Source organism: Panthera onca, chromosome F2 (genome assembly GCF_046562875.1).
Source record: "Panthera onca isolate mPanOnc1 chromosome F2, mPanOnc1 haplotype 2, whole genome shotgun sequence".
In the NCBI taxonomy this organism is placed as follows: domain Eukaryota; kingdom Metazoa; phylum Chordata; class Mammalia; order Carnivora; family Felidae; genus Panthera; species Panthera onca.
Window position 1 is genome coordinate 48411856 of NC_138356.1, and position 17478 is coordinate 48429333.

General features: G+C 36.7%; 1 protein-coding gene across 7 annotated transcripts in view; it reads right to left on the bottom strand.

The window, feature by feature from the left end:
• The window catches only part of UBR5 (ubiquitin protein ligase E3 component n-recognin 5), a 137438-nt gene that overhangs the window by 75224 nt on the left and 44736 nt on the right, over window positions 1-17478 (bottom strand). For 5 of the 7 annotated variants that reach the window (XM_060611046.3, XM_060611049.2, XM_060611045.2 and 2 more), the window contains exons 6-9: window positions 7387-7576; window positions 7038-7197; window positions 6050-6199; window positions 4045-4256 (exon numbers count right to left, since the gene is read on the bottom strand). In XM_060611046.3, coding sequence (XP_060467029.1) covers window positions 4045-4256; window positions 6050-6199; window positions 7038-7197; window positions 7387-7576 — 712 coding nt within the window. The remainder of the gene's footprint in view (window positions 1-4044; window positions 4257-6049; window positions 6200-7037; window positions 7198-7386; window positions 7577-17478) is intronic. The other 2 variants (XM_060611048.2, XM_060611047.2) reach the window with 1 other exon arrangement.

Consider the following 17478-nt stretch of genomic DNA (forward strand, 5'->3'; position numbering starts at 1 on the left):
ACAAAACTATTACCCTAACACCTAAGCAAAAGGCCTAACACAAAGATTGCAGTGGGGCACATGGGTGGCTCAGATAAACATCCGACTCTTGGTTTCAGCTCAGGTCACGATTTCACGGTTTGAGGAGTTCAAGCCCCGCGTTGGGCTCTGTGCTGGCAGCACAGAGTCTGCTTGGGATTCTCTCTCTTGCCCTCTCTGTCCCTCCGCCACTCACCCTCCTTCTCAAAATAGATAAATAAGCTTCAAAAAAAAAAAGGAAGTATGCATTTAATCAAGGCTACTAAATTAATAACGACTGACCTTCACCTGTCTTCATGAAGACATCCTTATAATAATTTCTAATTTTTATATTTTTAAGGTATTGAAAAATTAATAAAGGAAAAATTTTTATGCCTATGTAACAATTTTTAAAACTTTTTCTTTTTACCTTTCAACCCCCTGCCTCTAGTACTCACCAATCTGTTCTCTGTATGTATGAGCTTGGTGTTTTGTTTTGTTTTTGTGATTCCACATTCTTATATAAGAGTGGTCATATAGCATTTGTCTTTCTCTGACTTATTTCACCCGCCATAATGCCACTGAGGTACAATCCATGTTGTCACAAATGGCAAGATTTCCCTTTTTTTATAGTGGAACAAAATTCAATTGTATATATGAGTATATGTATGTATTATATCTTCTTTATCATCCACTGATGAATACTTAAGGTTATTTCCATATCTTGGCTATTGTACATGCTTCAGTGAACACGAGAGTGCATGTATCTTTTTGGGTTAGTGTTTTCATTTTCTTTGGATAAACCCCCAGAAGCAGAATTGCTGGATCATGTGTTAATTGTTTTTAATTTTTTGAGGAACTTCCATACTATTTTTCAAAGTGGCTGTACCAATTTACATTCCCACCAACAGTGCACAAGAGTTCCCAAGTATGCTCTTATATTAGCTTTGACATTTAACTCAAGGAATAACTCATAGAAATATTTAAAGTTTAAGGTTACCTGAAATATTTTCAGTTCAATATTAACTATAAAAGGCTTATACTATGAAAGAAACTTTATTAGCCTACAAAATGGTGAAACTTGGAAGAAATTGCTGTTTCTCTAAATAGGGAATAGGGAAAAGTCAGTACTAATCCAGAAGATAATTAACCAATGGAATTTCTCATGTACCCCAACACAATGAAGAGTGAAGATACTATGGTTACTACGCAAACTTCCAATTTAAAAATACTGGATTAAGTCATTTCTGAAGTTAAGCTGGCAGGCATTCTTTAACCCTCCTCACCCAAAAAAGAAAGAGACATTACTTCTAAGTAGTGAATGCTGACAACACCCTTTATCTCCCTGCACCCTCCACCTGACACTTGATCACACATCAAGCTCCCCTCCACCAAAACCCTTGTACTTCCCAGGGATCACTACTGCCAATTTGGGGGGGGGGGGGGGGGGGGGGGGCAATATGGTCAACTACTGGTATTTGTTGATAACTATGATAATGCTTAAGAGTTTGATTAGGCTTAAGCTATTTTTTCCCTAAACTGCATTTTTTTATATCTAAATTTCAATCATAAGCTAATAAAAAGTAGATCTTTTCCAGTGCAAATATTTTAAATTAGGGGTTTAATAGGAAAAAAAGGTACAGGAAGGATATATTTTGCTTCACACACTCCTATTCCTCCTTGATGTCTAAACATCAAGGAAATAACACATTAAGTGTTATTAAGTCTGCACAGTCTCAAGATATCACGATGTACTTATTAACTGTTTCTGAAAACAAGCTGTACTAAAAACATGCCTATTAGTAAAGAGCAACAAAGACTGTCTAAGCCTAACAGAGCATACGCTGGCCAGGGAAAAAGCTTGCTAGATTTGTACTGTTTAAAACACTTATTCATCAAAAATAGTACATGATAAAGAAGCCCAGACTAATATATATGCGATGGTACTATTAAAACAAGATTCACGAATCCTCTATTACTTCCTGCCAACATGGAAGTAGACACAGGCTAATATGATCCAGGCAAGAGAAATAGGAAACACAGAACAATGTACGGAAGAGAGGGGTAAAAAAAGCCCTAGGTTTAAATCACCTTCTACCACATGGAGTAAAAGCAGAACTTAGGACATGTCTAGTTTTATGGAAAGAAGTAAGAGAATGCCAATACAGGGAAAGTTTGTCAGCTGCCAAAGAAAACAGAATAACCTTTGCTTACAAAGAGACTGATTAAAATTCATGTTCCTTCTTGTATTCAAGCTTTCCACATGAGCTGAATACAGAAGAAAATAAATGAACTACATCAAGATTCGCAATAACTATGAAAAATAAATTTAAAAGTTAAACAGTATTTTCCTTTAATATCCCAAATGCAAATTCAACTTCAAAAAAAGAAAAAAAAAAATCTCTATCAGAATCTCCTTATCTGTTAGAGATTAACCTCAAAATTTTTATGTTCTTTTCCTCCTACTTAAAAAAATTTCCTGTCGGGGCGCCTGGGTGGCGCAGTCGGTTGAGCGTCCGACTTCGGCCAGGTCACGATCTCGCGGTCCGTGAGTTCGAGCCCCGCGTCAGGCTCTGGGCTGATGGCTCGGAGCCTGGAGCTTGTTTCCGATTCTGTGTCTCCCTCTCTCTCTGCCCCTCCCCCGTTCATGCTCTGTCTCTCTCTGTCCCAAAAATAAATAAAAAACGTTGAAAAAAAAAAAAATTTAAAAAAAAAAAAAAAAAATTTCCTGTCCACTGGCTCTGGAATTAAGAAGAAAAAGGCACATCAAAAGAGAGATGAAAAACATGGCTTCCTGTAGGAGCCATTACCAAGCACTCAGGACAAGGAAACCTACACAGCATCAACAGGATCAGACACTATGTTTCCTCTGCAGCAGTGATGAATTTTTAAAGATTCACATCAACTTAACAAATCCTGGATGCCTTCTAGAAGCCAGTCACTGTACTTTTCAGGATGCAGAGCCGATCTCCCAGTCCATTCCTGTTCAGCCTACTTTGTCTCCCACAGCATTTAGAGCAAAGGGTCTGTCAGAATTCAGTGCCATGAAACAGGGCAACTAATTAGTCAAAAGAAACACAGATCCCTATCTTGCCCTGACTTGTGGGCTTCTATCAATGACCACAAATTTGCTCTGCAGTAGCAGGGGTCCACTTGACATTATAAAACAAATTTCTACCAAGGGTTATCAGTTACTGGCAAAATTATCACCAAAAAAGAAGTTCTGAAACAGAACGCTGATGTGTTATCTGGAACTACCATTCCGATTTCTCCAATTTACTTCATCAAGTAGAAAAACAACAACAAATAATAGCACCACTGAATCTACATCTAAGATGACTCCTGTAGTGCCAAATAAAGATGTTCTATGTATACTTTAAAACAAAACAAAAATATCACTTATGTCTCTGTGTGTGTGTGTGTGTGTGTGTGTGGGTGTGTGTGTGCGTGTGTGTGTGTGTGTGTGTGTGTGTGTTTTAAATAATGGTAGTACAAGGGCTCCTCCTCGGTTCAGCTGGTTAAGCGTCTGACTTCGGCTTAGGTCATGATCTCTCGATTGGTGAGTTTGAGCCCCTCATCAGGCTCTCTGCTGTCAGCACAGAGCTCACCTCAGATCCTCTGAACCCCTCACCCTCTGCCCTTCCCCAACTCATGCTCACTCGCGCGTGCTCTCTCAAAAATAAACAAGTATTTAAAATAAAATAATGGTAGTACAGGGGCGCCTGGGTGGCTTGGTCAGTTGCGCATCTGACTTCGGCTCAAGTCATGATCTCACGGTTCCTGAGTTTGAGCCTGGCATTGGGCTCTGTGCTGACAGCTCAGAGCCTGGAGCCTGCTTCAGATTCCGTGTCTCCCTCTCTCTGCCCTTCCCCTGCTCACACTGTCTCTCTCTCTCAAAATTAAACATTAAAAAAATTTTTTTTTTGTTTTTTTAAATAATGGTAGTACAAAACTCTGAAATAAAATAGAAACCTTGGTGGGGGAGGGAGGCAGTTGGGTTTGCCAGGAATCCATTTAAATGGAAAGGGTGGGAATCTTTCCAAATACCTTATCAGGCCACCACTGCAAATCTTCTCCTAGAGATACTGGACTTTGAACGGGTGTATTCTTCTTATCCAAGTTTGGCTCTCCTTCCTTGCTGGTAGAGCCCCTTTCATTATCAAATGAGGCTCCATCAAGCCACCTTCGTTCACGTAAACGTAAAACGGATTCACGTTCACGCAACAGCTCAGAGTCTCTCTCTAAGGGAAGAAGGAGAACTGGTATGCAATTGGGTCACACCAGTGGGATAAAAGTAAGCCACTCTCTAGTAAAGACCCTTCAGGATGCAACTAACAGCAGTTTATCTACTCACAAAAATTTAATGTAAATGTATATCTAGTAAGCCTGACATGCAACATTCAAAACATTAACTCTTTCAAGTGAATCTATGAAAATTATAAACTAGCATTTTTGAGAACTATGTAGAGGCAGACTTTTTTGAATTCCAACTACTAATTTTAGAACAGAATTACTTTATTTTAAAATGGATTTTTAATGGAATTGAAAATTTTTGGCTTTCATTAAAAATGGTTACCATAACTTTATCTACTAGATAATGTGCATAAATAAGAATTTCAATATATCAGATACATATGTAAATCAAGAGTATTTAGTAGAATGCCTTACAAAAACAAAACCTTATACAAACAAGGAAAAAACCTGAAAAGGATAAAATATAAATCCATTAACATTAACTATAAAAATGTTAATAATTTAAGCCCTTGTTCAGAGTAATCTTATAGACTGGATGTTCATGGTCAGTTTCATCTAAAAATTTTTGAGAAACAGACAAGCTTCTTTTTTTAACTAATCTTTATAGAAAGATAAAAAGATTTCCTTACAAAAATGCTTCCCCTGCAATTGGCCTTCAAACTCTCTACAGACAGTTTGTTGGGGGGGGGGGGGGGGGGGGGGTTTGTGTGCTCATTATTTTTTTAAGTAAGTAATCAAAATATACTTCCCAAGACTTGGATAAGAAGGATTAGAAACAACATTAACTTGAACCATATGAAACTGCCATCCATGCAGGTCAAAATGGAAGCAGCAGCAATTTCACATGGTTCAAGTGAAAAGCAATGCCTACATAGAATGACCAAAAAAAGGGGAGAAATTTAGAAGGAGTTATTTGTGCTTGATATTAAATATCTGAAAATGAAATGTTTGATAAAGGCAGTAAAGTATGGATTTATTTAAATTTTTTAAAGCTATTACGTAACAGGTTCAGTACATTGTAAGATCATCATAGGTTTATTATTTTTAAACTCTGCTTTTAAGTACTCGATATTTGTAGCAAGGTCTTAATAAAACATAGCAATTTTTCCAGTTTACTAATGATCAGTAGATAATATAACTGATTCTTGTCTGTTATTTGAATCAAGCAGTTTTACATTCTGGAAACTAAAAAAATTGACTTAATAAAGTTAAAATACAAGTTAAATCTATACCAACATATACAGAGAAAAGTCTTACATTCACAGGATTTCAAAATCTTCTAACCTCTACTATGTACTATACCTTTCAAGAATTTCAAACTTTTGAAAGTAACATTTGATAAGCTATACATTTCCACATATTAATTATTAGCCAATCCCATTTCTATTAAATTTTTTCATACTTCTCACTTCCATCTAGCCAGGATTTAAAATGAACAGAATAATCACTTTATTTTAATCAAATAAACTAAAGAGACTTGTTTTCTGAATGCTGCATGTCACTGTAAAGTAGAATTCTGCTTTTAGTTCAGAATCCATTTTCCTAATTAAAAATACACTTAGGTAAGTCAAATCCCTTGACAGGTATTCCACAATGTAGATAAGATCATCTCTACAGTGAAGTACTATTTGTGGCTCTTCCAAATCAAAAATAACTAGTTTAATACCAAAGCATTCAAAAAGAGTAATAAGTATTAACGCATAATTACTACAACATTAAAAGTTAAAACATAGTGAACTCTATCACTATCTCTCCATATAGCCAGCCAATGATCACAAAGAAATAAATGCAAAATTACCTCGAGATGAGCCTAGCCTGGAAAGCGATGAACGACGAAAAGAAGGATAACCAAAATAGCTAATGTCTTCAGAAAACATGGCATCTGCATCAATAATAACACTTGGGTGGGCAGAATGAATGTCAGCATCAAGAAGAGACATAAGATCCTCTATAAACAGAAAGAAACATAAATAAAGCAGATACAGAAAATATCTGTAGACCACTGAAAGGTCTCTGAAAATTAAATCAGATTAGAATGAGATGCAGACTACTGACATACCCTGAGGAAAAAGTCCTAACTACCTAGGAAATAATGTTACTAATAAAGATTTTAGGGAACATCAAATGCATGAATGTCACTTGGGCTACCTAAATAATCACAAGAAAAAAAAAAAAGATCTCTATTAAGATATTTGTAACATTAGGGGCGCCTGGGTGGCTTGGTCGGTCAAGCGTCCAACTTCAGCTCAGGTCATGATCTCACGGTCTGTGAGTTCGAGCCCCGCGTCGGGCTCTGTGCTGACAGCTCAGAGCCTGGAGCCTGTTTCAGATTCTGTGTCTCCCTCTCTCTCTGCCCCTCCCCTGTTCATGCTCTGTCTCTCTCTGTCTCAAAAATAAATAAACGTTAAAAAAAAATTAAAAAAAAAAAAAGATATTTAAGATATTTGTAACATTATAGATATAATGTAGCCAAAATCTAAATGCAATCATTACATATTTGGTAATAAGGGCATCAGAAAACAACTTTCCAGAGTCATCTGTCAGACAGTGATAAAGCCATGCATATACATCTATGTCTTTACTGGGATAGAACACAAGTCCACTGAGCAAAAACATTTCCCCATTTTCCCTAAAAAGTATTTTACAAATTAAACACTACAGTGAGAAATACCTACCACCTTGGAAAGAACCATCAGAAAACCCATTGTACTTTATAATTCCATTACCCACTCAAAAAAAAGTTTCTCCCTCTAAAGCTAAGAAAACCATGATGGTGATCCACCAACCTCCAGGCAAATAAGATTCACTGGCTGTATCATCCCCATCATCTCCATCTTCATCATCCCGGCTAAGTAAATTATTTACAGCAAGGTTTACATCAAGATTTGTTCGCTGAAGTTCCCGAATAATGACACTTCTGGATTTGCCTTGTAAAACGACCTGGGCCTGAAGTAAAAAATAAAGAAGAGTGCTATGCTAATTTTCTTGTGACTATACTTTTATCAAAATCAGCTTTCTAGAAGCAGTATTTCACAATTCATGCTGCAAGTCATGACTAAAGCCCAGTATATTCAGTTAAGTATTTAACTGAATATTGTTCTGCTGCCTGTGTGAAGTGTTCCACAAAGTCCATACCTGTGAAATCAGCTCCTCTGGAATGACAGAAGCAGGAATAACTGGCTGGGGCTGACTGCCCAAAAGCCCAGACCCTCGATCCCGCCCAGTCCGAATAACTCGGGTCTGTCGGCGGGAATCTCGAGCTCCAGCTGAGGACCTTCCAGAAGACCCTCCTCCACTTCCACCTACTCCAGAACTCCATCGACTTCTAAAAAAAGGAGAGAATTTAAGACAATATTTTTAACAGTCATTCTGAATAGATCACTTTGGGTCTCACGTTCATTCCCCTAAGTGAAGACAAAGCTATTTGTCTAACTGACGTAACAGTTTATTGTATTTTAATAGAACAACAGAACTGAGCCTCAAACTAAAACTGTTTGTGTTTTAATGCTTAACTTACATGTAAAATCACTCTTCAGAAAGATAAGTATCACATTTATGCATCTTTTGATGTAATGTTTTAAAGCTCCACATACCAAATATTTCTAGTCACAATTCTAAAATGTGTTATATAGGACACACCTTGCCTCTACCTGGAAGACTCATCAGGCAATAACTACCAACAACATGTTACACAAAAAGTGTAATTCAGAGTTTAGGGTTCAAACTGCTTTGCATGGAATAAAACATTTATTTGGCAAAGGTATTAGTCCATTGATATTTAGCACTATTAACCACCTTAACCAAGGAAAAGTTATTATTTAAAAGTCATTAATTTTTTCTTGAGTATGAGAAAACTTAGAAAAGGCATGACATTTCCATCTTTACTTATTGCCCCGAACATGAGCATTAAGCATTTTCAAATCAACAAAGCTAGATAACCATAAACAACTGCTTTTCTGTATTCAAAGAAAATGTTCTCACAAATCACATTAGCCTTAGAAATTATGACAGTGCCAGTCTATTTATTTAAAAAAAATTTTTTTAGTATAGTTGATGCCTCTTTAAAATGAATCTAATATTTAGAGATCATTCAATCTAGATAAAGGTAATTTATTCTCAACTATTGTGCATGGTACTCATCTAAGGCTGAAACCTTCAACTTGCCCACGCAGATTTAGTTTAAATATGATTTTCCAAGTCTTTTGTTCCCTTACAAATGTCTGACTATATTAACCATAACAATTCTAATATACAACAAACTACTGGATCTCTCTTCTTACTTAACTGGAAAGCACAACCTATGTCTAAACAGAAAAAAAAAAAAATTTTAAAAAGTTTCCTCAGTAAAATGGAAAAAGAACAAATAAATCTCCAGAAAACCTGGTGTCACCCTTTTTGATGGTTTTCTACACTTGTTGATGCACTGTATCAATTGTTTATGTGGTATTTGTATCTACAGCCTGAGAACTGCCCAAGATAATTTTAGAGAAAAACATTATTGTGCATTCTCAGGACTATACTATGAACCATCATTTAATCTCAGTTATGCAATAGATGTCATAAATATAACAGTAAAGAACCATTCATAGACCAAAAGAAAAACTAAGGTGCATTAAGAGTACATTGCATTAACAAAAAGGAAATTTAAGAAAACAATTCCACTTACAATAGCATCAAAAAAAAAAAACAAACAAACAAACAAACAAAAAACAGTACTTAGGGATAAACCTAACCAAGTAGGTCAGACTTGTATATTGAAATCTACCAATCACAGCTAAGAGAATTTAAAGAGGGCACAAATAAATAAAAACAAACCTCATGCTCCTGGACTGAAAGACTTAATATTGTTAAGATGTCCACATTACTCAACGCAACCTACAGATTCATTATAATCCCTATCAAAATGCTAAGGGCATTTTTTGCAAAAATAGAAAAATTCATCCTAAAATTCATGTAGAGGCTTGAGAGATCCTCAAGAGCCAACACAAATTTGAAAAAGAAGAAAAACAAAATTCTAGAGAACTCATACTTTGTGATTTTGAAACATTATTCCAGAACTACCATAATTAAAACAGTATGGTACTGGCATAAAGACAAACAGACCAATGGAACAGAATAGAGAGCCCAGAAATAAACCCTCATATGGTCAAATGATCTTTGATAAGGGTGCCAAAACCACTCAATGGGGAAAGGACAGTGTCTTCAACAAATGACACATGGAAAATTACATATCCACAAGTGAAAGAATGAAACCGGACCCTTATGTTATACCACATGGAACAATTAATTAATTTACTTATTTTTTATTTAAAAAAATTTTTTTAATCTTTACTTATTTTTGAGAGAGAGAGAGCGAGAGCAGGGGAGGAAGAGAGAGAGAAGGAGACACAGAATCCAAAGCAGGCTCCAGGCTCTGAGCTGTCAGCACAGAGCCCAACGCAGAGCTCGAGCCCACAAACTGCGAGATCATGACCTGAGCCGAAGTCGGACACTTAACCAACTTAGCCATCCAGGCGTCCCTGGAACAATTAATTTAAAATGATTCAAGACCTAAATATAAGACCTAAAACTATAAAATTCTGAGAAGATATAGGGGAAAAGCTTCATGATGCTGGACGTGGCAATGATCTCTTAGATATGATACCAAAATCACAAGCACGGAAAACAAAAACAGGCAAAATAACTATATCAAACCTAAAACCTTTGTGCTTCAAAGGACATAATCAACACAGTGAAAAGGCAACATATAAAATGGGAGAAAATATTTATAAATCATGTAACTGACATAAAGGGTTAAAATAACCCTATCGAAGTATACATCTACTCCTGAGCAGACCTTACAAACTCAAATCTCCATGAAGGGTAGACAGATTACATTAATAAATGAAGTCAAGATAACAGGGAAGAGTGGAAAGTATCAGCCTACCTAAAACACCCAAGTTCACTGCTGGATTCATCCATCAAAACACCAACGGCTGCCATTTTGTAATCTCTGCTACACAAACCCTGAACTGAGGTGTTGAAAGACATTTGTCAAAATATCTCTGGTTTGTCCATTAACCTGTTACCATGGAGGATACCATGTTTTCCCACTCATACCTGCTATGCAGGGTTTCTTCTATCAGAATCCAAACAACCTTCCAGAGTCTCCCTACTTCAAATTGCTCTTTTACATTTCTTTCTGTAATCAATTTGCTATACTGAACTAAACACACAGTAATATAAATTTATCAGTGGTCAAAAAAGACAGTACTGGAAGGAGCGATTCTTGTTATCTATAATTTTAGTAAGCTAGTAAGCTATATATTGTTTAATACTAAACGCAAAAGCCCTGGGGCACCTGGGTGGCGCAGGTGGTTAAGCCTTTGGTTGAACCTGACTTTGGTTCAGGTCATGATCCTATGGTTTGTGAATTCAAGCCCCCCATGGGGCTCTCTGCTGTCAGTGCAGAGCCCACTTCTGATCATGTCTCCCTCTATCTCTGCCTCTCCCCGCTCACACTCTTACTCCCTCTCTTCCAAAAATAAACATTAAAAAAACAAAACAAAACAAAAACAAAAACAAACCAAAAAAACCTCCAAACTCCTGGGGAAACCAGTTTCTACTACCTATACTTTGGTCATCAAAATTAATCCTACAATTCTGATCCCATTACATAGCACTCAAGGTAACAGAATGACTCAAAATCAACCGAGGAAATCACGCCATAGGAATTAGTCCACAGCTTGCAAACTCAAAGTCAAGGGCCAAGCTTTGTCCATACAGCTGGTTGGTTAGTTAAAAATATATACATAAAACCCACGGTTTGTGGGATCAAGCCTCGCATCCAGCTCTCTGCTGTCAGCATGGAGCCCGCTTTGGATCCTTTGTCTCCACCCTCTCTCTGCTCCTCCCCCCCCCCTCAAAAAATAAACAAATAAACTTCCGGGACACCTCTGTGGCTTGGTCGATTAAGCATCCGACTTCAGCTCAGGTCATGATCTCACGGTTCATGAGTTCAAGCCCTGCATCAGGCTCTGTGCTGACAGCGCAGAGCCTGCTTCAGATCCTCTGTCCCACCCCCCCCCCCACCTCTCTCTGCCCCTCCCCTGTTCTCTATCTCAAAAATAAACATTAAAGAACAAACTTTTTAAATAAACTTTAAAAAAGAGCTTATACACACATAAACACCACACATATGCTATATACATATGATTGGTTATGTGTGTCCCTGTGTATATATTTATTTACATAAAAATATTAATTAGTTCTAATATTTAAGCCAAGAGATCTTCACATAAGGATAGAGAATTGCAGCTTTCCTTGGGACAAAAAAAGGGGTGGGGTTAAGGGGCACATGGCTGGTTCAGTCAGTGGAGCATGCAACTCTCAACCTCAGGGTCATGAGTTCAAGCCCCACACTGGGTATACAGCTTACTTTAAAAAAACAAAACAAAAAAAAAAAAAACAAAACAAAATAAAACAAAACAAAACAAAACCAGGTTGGAGAGGACACAGAAGTTTGCATTTGGCAACAATGACTCTGTATTCTCCTATGGGAATAATCAGCTGATCAGCTGCCTCCTCTAAAAATGGGGCATTCGCTTAGTCTGTCGCAGTCTTACTACTTACCTACTATCTTACCCACCTAGCCAGCTTCAGTTATTATTTACAGTGACCTACCTGGCTTTTACATTCCAAATCCAGTGCTAATTACTAACTCAGATGAGACTCCAAAGGAAATATAGTAGCTCAAATGAATGAAAAGCAGCTTACACCTATCACCTATTATATCCAGTGACCTCAAACAGAATAAAAAGACTTTAGATACAAATACCTCCATTTAAAATTTACTACTGAGCACAATTAACTCTCTTTCCCAAGTAAATTTGGTGTTCTTACCCTTATCCTGGTCTGAAATGAGTTGAACAAAATTACATAGGGGATTTTTGAAATACTTCCCAGGATAAATCTTGCTAGTTATGAAAGGGAGAAAACAGGAGGAATGAGAAATCTTTAACACAAACACCTGCCAACAGTGAAAAGGCCAAAGGGAACAATACTAAAAATCCCATAAATTCTGTGTACTATGCATTCCTAAGAATGATCGGTCAAAATAAATGATCAATTCTCAATTATCTATGTTAATGGAAAAAGAAAAGCCAACTATCCCCAACTCTTCCAAATGTAGCTCTCAGATACAGTCCATTCACTCCCTGATTCACAACCCAGAGGGAGCAAAACTGGACTCTGAAGGAAGGGCAGGGGGTAGGGGTGGCCACAGTCTTCGGGGATGGTCCCTTTCATATTTGACTGCATTTGGTAAATTTGTGGATAAAAATCCCCTCTGGGAGACTTAAGCTCTGCCTTCCTTGATTCTCTATGACATGTTATAAATTGCAAACTTCTTTAAAGTTCACTGTAATCAACACAGAAAGAGGAAAAAACACCCATTATACAACTCACAGAAAAAATATATTATGAAGAAAAATATTTTTGACTCTATAAAATTTAATTTACAAAATAACTTGATCACAATTTCACCATCAACAAACTGAGACTTTTCAGAGGCCAAACAGAAACAATTAGCCCTTAAGTGCTTATGCTTTGTGGACATCTGCAGGACCAAATAAAGGTAAACAAATGACTGACAATGACTTAGTGGATGCTGTGATACTTGTGACATTTCTCAATACTTCAACCCATGAAACGCCAAAGAAAGCTCACACAGAGTTTATTCTGCGCATGTGTTTGGATGAGAGAGTGAGGGACAGAAAAGAGTGGGTGCACAAAGCAGTGTGGGCAAGGATAAGTATGGAGGACTCAAAAACTGCTTCTCTCTGCATTTTAAAGTCTTAAGATTAGCCCTAATCTTCTGAAGTAGATCTACAGAGGTTTCATTCAAGATCAAATATCCTATACTTTATTATTATTATATTTGTCACACATTTTATCAGGAAAGTCCTAAAATTCCACTGCTATATTTCAGTCACTCCACTATAATTGGTCATATCCAACTTTTATTTATAAAGAGAACTTAAATCCAAGACAAACTGAGCAACACAATAGTAATGAATTATAAACTAAAGAATAAAACAAATGTTAATGAGACCATAATGATATAAAGAACTAAATAGAAATAAACAAGAAATAAATGGACAAGGAAGGAAAATTCTTTACAAATTCCAATTAGTAAATATAAAACAAATGAAAATTAAAAAAAAAATTGGAAATTAAAAAAAAATATTTGGCCAACACCACAGAAATAATTAAGGCAAAAAATCATTGTGCTAAAATCAAGCATAAAATAAGTTACATAGTCATCAAGATCTCCCCACAAAGTACACATTAATTACACAGAGGAAAACAGTAACTTAATAATAATTAAGAAACCTGGCAAACACCACCTTAACTAATGAGGGGTAACCTTATCATCAGATGAGACATATCAACATCATGCACCTCCTGACATGATGCACTGAGAAAGGCCCATCATTACTTCTGTGCATTCTTGCCAAAAATGCATCACCTGCAATCCCTATCAAAACCTCAGCAAATTATTGTGTGGATACCAACAGACTAATTCTAAAGTTTATGTGGAGAGGAAAAAGACCTAGCAGAGCCAACACAACCCTGAAGAACTACAAAGTTAAAGGACAGACACTATATCTAACCTCAAGATTCATAAAGCTAGGGTAATCCAAATAGTGTGCTATTGGGAAAAAAAAAAAAAAAAGACAAACAGGTCAAAAGAACAGAATACAGAGCCTAGAAATAGACCCCAATCCCCCACATAAATACAGTCAACTGATCTTTGAGTCAAGGGAGCAAAGGCAACACAGCGGAGCAAGGACAGTCTCTTCAACAAATGGTGTCAGAACAAATGGACATCCATATGCAAAAACAAAAACAAAAAAACCCTGAATCTAGACACAAGACCTCACACTCTTCACAAAAATTAACTCAAGAGGGATCACAGACTTAAATATAAACTGCAGAACTATAAAACTCTTACAAGCTAAATACCAAAGAAAATCCAGATGACCTCAGGTATGGCAATGACACCAAAGGCACAATGAAAATGCTCTGTAAAAGACACTGTCAAAAGAATGAGAAGACAAGCTATAGACTGGGAGAAAATATTTGCAAGACACATATCATAAAGGCCTGTTATCTAAATTATACAAAGAATTCTTAAAACTCAAACATATAAAAACAACCAATCCAATTAGAAAATGGGCCAAAGACCTCAACAGACACCTCACCGGAAAAAATAGCAAGTGAGCATATAAAAAGATGTCCCACATGGTACATCACTAAGGAAATGCAACCTACAACGAGATATCACTATACACCTATGAGAATGGCCAAAATCTAGCACACTGACAACATAATACCAATTGTTGAGGAGGATATGGAGCAACAAAAACTCTCACTCACTGATGGTGGGAAAACAAAATGGGATAGCCACTTTGGAAACAGTAGTCAGTTTTTTACAAAACGAAACATACTCAGTGGCTCAGTTGGCTGAGCATCCGACTTGTTTTCAGCTCAGGTCGGGATCCCAGGGTCATGGGATCCAGCCCTGAGTTGAGTTCTGTGCTGAGCGTGGAGCCTACTTGAGGTTCTTGCTCTCCCTGTGTCTGTCTCTCTCTCCTCCTCTGTCCCTCTCCCCTACTCTTGCACGCACCTTCACGTGCTCTCTCCCCAAAATAAAAAAACAAAAAAACTAAACATACTCTTAAGATATATTCCAGGGACGCCTGGGTGGCTCAGTGGGTTAAGCGTCCGACTTCAGCTCAGGTCACGATCTCACGGTCCGTGAGTTCGAGCCCCGCGTCGGGCTCTGGGCTGACGGCTCAGAGCCTGGAGCCTGCTTCCGATTCTGTGTCTCCCTCTCTCTCTGCCCCTCCCCTGTTCATGCTCTGTCTCTCTCTGTCTCAAAAATAAATAAACGTTAAAAAAAAAAAAAAAAAGATATATTCCAGCAATTGTGCTCCTTGGTATTTAGGAGTTGAAAACGTATACCCACCAAACCTCCACCCCCCCCCCCCCCACACACACACAAAACCCTGCACACAACATTAACAGTTTTATTCATGATTGCCAAAACTTGGCAGCAGCCAAGATGTCCTTCAGTATGTGAATGCACAAATAATCTGTGGTACCATCCAGACAATGGAATATTATTCAGCACTAAAAACAAACAAGCTATCAGGCTATATGAAGACATGGAGGAAACTTAAATGCCTATTACTAAGTGAAAGAAGCCAATCTGGAAAGGCTACATTCCATGTGATTCCAACCAAATGACATTCTGGGAAAGACAAAACAATGGAGACAATAAAAAGATCAGTGATTGCTAGGGGTCAGAGGGGAGAGAGGGAGGCAGAGCACAGAAGATTTTTAAGGAAATGAAATTACTCTGTTTGATACTATAATGGAGGATACATACATGTCATAAATTTGTCCAAACCCACAGACTGTACAACATCTAATGTGAACTATGGACTCTGGGTTATAATGATGTACCCATGTGGGTTCATCAATTTTAACAAATGCTCAGGTGGAAAATGCTGATAGTAAGAGACTGTACATGTGTGGAGACTGGGAATATATGGGAAATCTCTATCTTTGTCTCATTTTTGCTGCAAACCTGAAAACCACTCTAAAAAAAAGTTACACTTACGGGGTGGGGGGGGGGGGGGGCATCACCTGGATTTAATCATGAGTTAATAGACAAATTCAAACATTCTAGAACAGGACCAACCATTTTTCAAACTAATCAGGGTCAAGAAAGATAAGGAGATTGAGAAACTGTCCCAGACTGGAAGAAATTACAGAAGCATGACAACTAAATGCAATATGGGATCCTGAATTGAACGGGTGGACCAGAGAAAGGGTGTTAGTGGGACAATTAGTGGAATGTAAATAAACTCTGTAGATTAAGCACACTAATCACTGTTAGTAGTTTCTTAGTTATGAACACTGTACTACAGTTATTTAAAATGTTAATAACATTTGAGGAGACTAGGTTAAAGTTTTCACAACTTTTTAAAAGTCAAATTATTTCAGTGATGCACTTCAAGAACAACAGAAAGAAAGCCAAATTATTCCAAAATAAAAACTTTAATTTAAAAATAAATACAGAGTACAGGTTAGCTATGCCACTATAACAAATGCCACTATATAAATGCAGATTAGCTATGCCACTATAACAAATGCCACTATATAAATGCATAAACTAAACCAGAGATCAGCCAACTTTTTCTGTAAAGAGCAGAACACGAAATAGTTCATTTAGGCTTTGTGGGCCTAAGTCTTTATCAAAACTACTCATCTCTGCCATCTTAGCACAAAGCAGCCACAGACAGTAAAAGTACCAATCACGCCTGTGTTTCAATAAAAACAAGAAGGAATGGATTTAGCCCGTAGGCTATAGTTTGCTGACTCTGCAATGAAACACAGCAATTTTTTAAAAGAATACGGTATAGTTTGACATAGTATCATACATAATAGTTATTCTTTCTTAAATAAATGTAATCAAACTTCTTCCAGATTTATCAAATGAAAAAAAAAAAATCTCTTCTATTACGTATCATTTTCAAAATTCTTTCTCATACACTGTTGTTCTGTTGGTTATGTGCATAGGACCATTAAAAGGAGATACTTAATATTTTAGTAAAGATCAGAGCTGCCATTTCCTATTAATAGTTCTAGCACAGAATGAGCTAAATAAAGGATGTACTCAAATAAATAACCTTCCTCTCACCTCAAAATAAACTTAGTTCAGCATAAAAACAAAAAAGAAAAAAAATATATATATATATACATATACGTATATATATATATACATATACGTATATATATATACATATACATATATATATACATATACGTATATATATATACACATATGTATGTGTGTGTGTGTGTGTATATATATATATATATATATATATATATATATATATATATATAAGCATTTGGAGCCCTCAATTTTCAAATCTAACTTTACCTAGAATTTCAGTGTCAAAATATTTTTAAAATGCTTAAAACCTTCCTCCTCCCCTTACTATACTTTAAAACAATTTAAATTGCTTCTAGTTATATTTCACAGATCAGTCTTTGAACATATTTTCTAACTGATTTGGCATTATCTAATCATTCATCAGGTAATTTCAGAAAATCTAGCTATTCAAGAATCAAGGCATAAAATGAGTAAAATCATCTAGCTTGGGATCTGTA